The sequence below is a fragment of the Myripristis murdjan genome, chromosome 7 (genome assembly GCF_902150065.1).
Source record: "Myripristis murdjan chromosome 7, fMyrMur1.1, whole genome shotgun sequence".
In the NCBI taxonomy this organism is placed as follows: Eukaryota; Metazoa; Chordata; class Actinopteri; order Holocentriformes; family Holocentridae; genus Myripristis; species Myripristis murdjan.
In genome coordinates this window covers 26,538,916-26,542,891 of record NC_043986.1, presented here as the reverse complement: position 1 = coordinate 26,542,891, position 3,976 = coordinate 26,538,916, and the positions used below count along the sequence as shown (strand labels likewise).

At 40.2% G+C, this 3,976-nt stretch overlaps 1 protein-coding gene across 1 annotated transcript; it reads left to right on the top strand.

Moving 5' to 3' along the window:
* Positions 1 to 602: 602 nt before the first annotated feature.
* Positions 603 to 3,723, top strand: LOC115361434 (protein SSUH2 homolog; the record flags this gene model as incomplete). The annotated part of the gene is made up of 8 exons (XM_030054803.1): positions 603 to 634; positions 834 to 891; positions 2,390 to 2,449; positions 2,538 to 2,629; positions 2,751 to 2,843; positions 3,160 to 3,265; positions 3,355 to 3,462; positions 3,577 to 3,723. Coding segments are annotated over 8 exons (696 nt in total), but the record flags the coding sequence as incomplete, so codon positions are not given.
* Between the last annotated feature and the right edge of the window lie 253 nt (positions 3,724 to 3,976).

The window sequence follows — 3,976 nt, the reverse complement described above, 5'->3', positions numbered from 1 at the left end:
TAGCCATCAACATCAATTTATTTTTTAAAACTACAGTGATGGCATTTGGCTTTGGTGATTTTTTTTTCATATGCTATAAACATTCAAATGTCATATTTTAACCAAATTCAATATTTCAAGGAATTAGGAAAATTTCTCCAATAGATAATCCTCTTTATTATTATTTTTGTAATCTCAGAGACTTGAAAACACCAACAAATTAGAGAAAAATTGTGACATGACTTCTGAGGCGTTACTTTTCATTACTGTGCAAAAAAGCACAGTACATCTTCAGTTATTTAGCTAAAAATACCAAAATACCATTCAATAAGAGAAACACGATGCCAGAATTTTCTGGGACATGATTCTAGTTTACAGCATCCACAGTATGTCTTGTCATTACCGTTACTATTGTAGAAAAGTAATACAAGAGTGACAAATACACATTTAAAATGGCACATCTTCTATTCTGAGCATGTAATTTCAGTTGTTAAAGCACGTGCAACTTGTGTTGTTATTTTGCAGTTTACCACCTCTCAACAGAGACGAGGCTCGACAGGCCTTCATCAAGTATGCAGAAGGTAAATGCTGCTTTAGTTCAAAGCCTGCAAAAGAAGGCGTGATCACCAGCATGGAGGCCTTCGATACATACAGGGTAAGACAGAAACTGAAGCAATAAAAACATCAGCATTCAGGATCTCAAAACTATTGAAAATTCCATCTGGAATACAATTGATATTTGTCAACCAAAGTCATACGTACTTTAAAAGGCACCGTTTTATTAAGAGTTACAGATTTCTAATTTTCTAACAGAACTCTGAGTCTTTGCTCAGTTCATGTTTTTCCCTCTCCAGTGCCTGGAAACCTTCACAGAGACAAGATCTTCCAAATGGAATCAAAGACCATACCACGGTAAAAATCCTTTTGCACGCTTGTTTCTGAGTAAAGCAGATAAGCTGCTGGCTCCAAACTGCTGGAGAGAAGGTGATGGTCAGGTCAGGTGCTCCATTACTGTCAGGATGTTTTTACTGTCTTGAAATACTTATGCTCTTTTAATAGTACTTAAACACCCTTGCTTGCAATCAGTCAGTGCATCTATTTACATGTTCAGTATGACCATATTATGAGTTTATGTCAGGTGAGAAATGTGACACCAGTGGCCAAGCACCACCTGCACCCTGGGATATTGCAGTTAATGTCCCCACCGTTTTTTCATGATGGGAAACAAACCATCAGCGAAGGTATTACATTGGCTTTATTTCCACCATAGCCATTTTTAACTCTGTCCAGAATATTGCCATAGAACAGGCCTATATAAAGTCAGCCTAATATTATATCAACACATAGGAACAACATCTGCAACTAGAGGAGGGATGTACATAGTGTAGTCCGCTGATGTACCAAACAGCAAGGGCGGTTTAACGCATCATTTTTTACAATCATGAGTCATCCAGCTGTTTAACCTATTTTAATCTCTCGCTCTGACACATTTTAAAGTGTTGTTTTCCCGTGTGTCTGCTCTGTGTCCTGGTGACTTTCATTATCGTCAGTGTGTAAACCCGCTCAAAAAATGCAACACATGTCCCCATATTTTCACTTGCGGTCTGCACAAACACGGCCATGATAGGATTTTTAAAAAAATGATTCAGCTGGACAGTAAATGAAGAGAGGGGCCGCTGTCGAGCAACTGTGTAGGCTATGCAAAGAGAGAGAGAAATAAACAGCAGCAGTGGTCGAGCGAGCTAAACAGTGAATGAAGAGAGATAGTCGATGAGGCAAACAAACAACAAACATTTTGCAGAGGTTTTTTTAATCGCCGCAACTACGAGAGGTTCTTCATCATACAATCATAACTGTGTACACAAAATGTTACGCTGACTGGCCCAGTGGTTTTCAAGATTAGCCACAGACAGACACACAGGGCCAAACACAATATCTCCTCAAGGCTGCCAAGGCTCCTCAAGACTAATATCCATGATATATTAATATAAACTCATAGTCTGTAAAACATACATGTGGAATATGCATGCGCTCCATATTTACCAAGGCTAGTTTCTGGTAGGCAGCCACAGGGAGGCCAATATATCACCTTAAGATGTAAACCTATATTGCTCTGGATTCCTGAAAGTTTTGTCTCTAATATGATTTTTAAGCAGGGAATTTGTGCTGAATGTTTGTTAAATGTATGATGTTCAGTTTGGTGCTCAACAGTCGCATGTAGCTCGGCTGTGCGGCCCTCTCTGAGTGCGGCATTAAAAAAATGTTCATCATGGGAACAAAGTCTGGAGCAGCACCCCTTCACTCCAAACAACTGATATCAAAGTGTGTTATTCTGATGCTGGGGAATGGGGCTCTCAAAGCTGAAACTCAGCATCTCACTGCTCATGATGGACTTTCATCTCATCAACAGGACTGCATTCGCTGTGACAAGGGGAGACTTCACTGCCATCACTGCGCCAGCTCTGGTGGAGTAAGTGACCGTCAAGGGTTTTGACACAGGAGACCCACAGCCAACTTGGCCTGCCTCATTTTTTTTCCTATTACCATATCTCTTTCAGAAAAAATGTCTCAACTGTGGTCAGGTTGGTGCTCTTGCCAGCTATGAAGGAACTTATTTCTGCGCTAAGTGTCACAGAGTTGGCTCACCAATGTAAGTTTGTATTTTGGGAGGTGGGCGGTGGGGGCATTTCTGTAATCTGTAACATTTGGGCAGTTTATATGTCTTTCTGGCGTATTCATTATAATGTGCCCTCTTTTTTGTGGTATAACAGCTGTTGGAAATGCTCTGGCTTAGGCTGGACCAAGTGTGATGTCTGCTTGGGCCAGGGAAAGGTTGTGGTCTCTATCAGCCTCACCGTCCAATGGTGAGTAGTGTTTTGTTTTGTCAAAAGTGTCAGAGCTATAATAGCTTTTCCGTTTTTTTTTTTTTTTTTTTTTTTTGGTCACGCCCCTTTATTATGTGGTCTGATAATCAAATATAATTTCTTCATCTTGTAGCAGAATCAGAATTGGAGTCACATTATTTGGCAGTTTTCATAAATGTGACAATGGTGTAGAAACATATCCACAAGCAATGAATTAAAATATAGCCACAAATCCTACAGAGACCGTGACATAGTGCACAGTGTACATCACTTTAAACATCTGTCCATAATATATTTCTTATGCATACCTGTGCAGGACTAATAACAAAGAAGAACACACCATTGAACAGTCCAGGGGTTTAAAGAGGGCCAAACTGGACAAAGTGCCTTGGAAGGTGCTGTTCACAGAGTCTGGCAACATGGTAAAAGCAAACAGAAAACAAGCTTCTCTGAGAACGGCTTTTTTCTTAATCAACTGATCTGATGTTAACCTCTTTGATGTGTGATGCAGGTTCACCCAGTTACGAGTTTTCCAGACCCTACAGTGGTGTGTACTTCAGAGCGGCTGGTGAGGAAGCACCAAGCCAAATATGCTAAAATGTCACGTATTTTACAACAGGTAGAGGAAGATTTTGCAAAAACTCTATTTCTCATGAAGCCCAGTGTTCAGGACACATAATGGAATTTATTGCCCTTGGTGACTCTCTCCCTCTCCCTCTGTCTCTCTCTGCAGCGTCAAACCATAGAGTTACTTCCTATAACCAAGGTGACCTATACTAATGGAGGTGAAAGTCGTGTGTTCTTTGTGTATGGGAGAGACTTCAAAGTCGATGCTGTTGATTATCCTGCTGCCTGCTGCAGCTGCTGCTCTGTGATGTAACTGCAAGTCTCATCCTGCTGCACAGGATTTGTACCATTACACCATTATAAAAGAGCTTGCACTTAGTTTTCTTAGATTAAAATCAGTTTTGGTATGTGATTGGCAGCTGTGACATATGTGACGTCATACCCTATGGTGTGGGAATGCTTTTCTCAGTGAAACAATTAAGATCAATTGATCTACCAATCTTACTACCTGCAAAACAATTTGAAAAGCTTTCCAAGACAATATAACATTGTTTTATTTTCCAGAT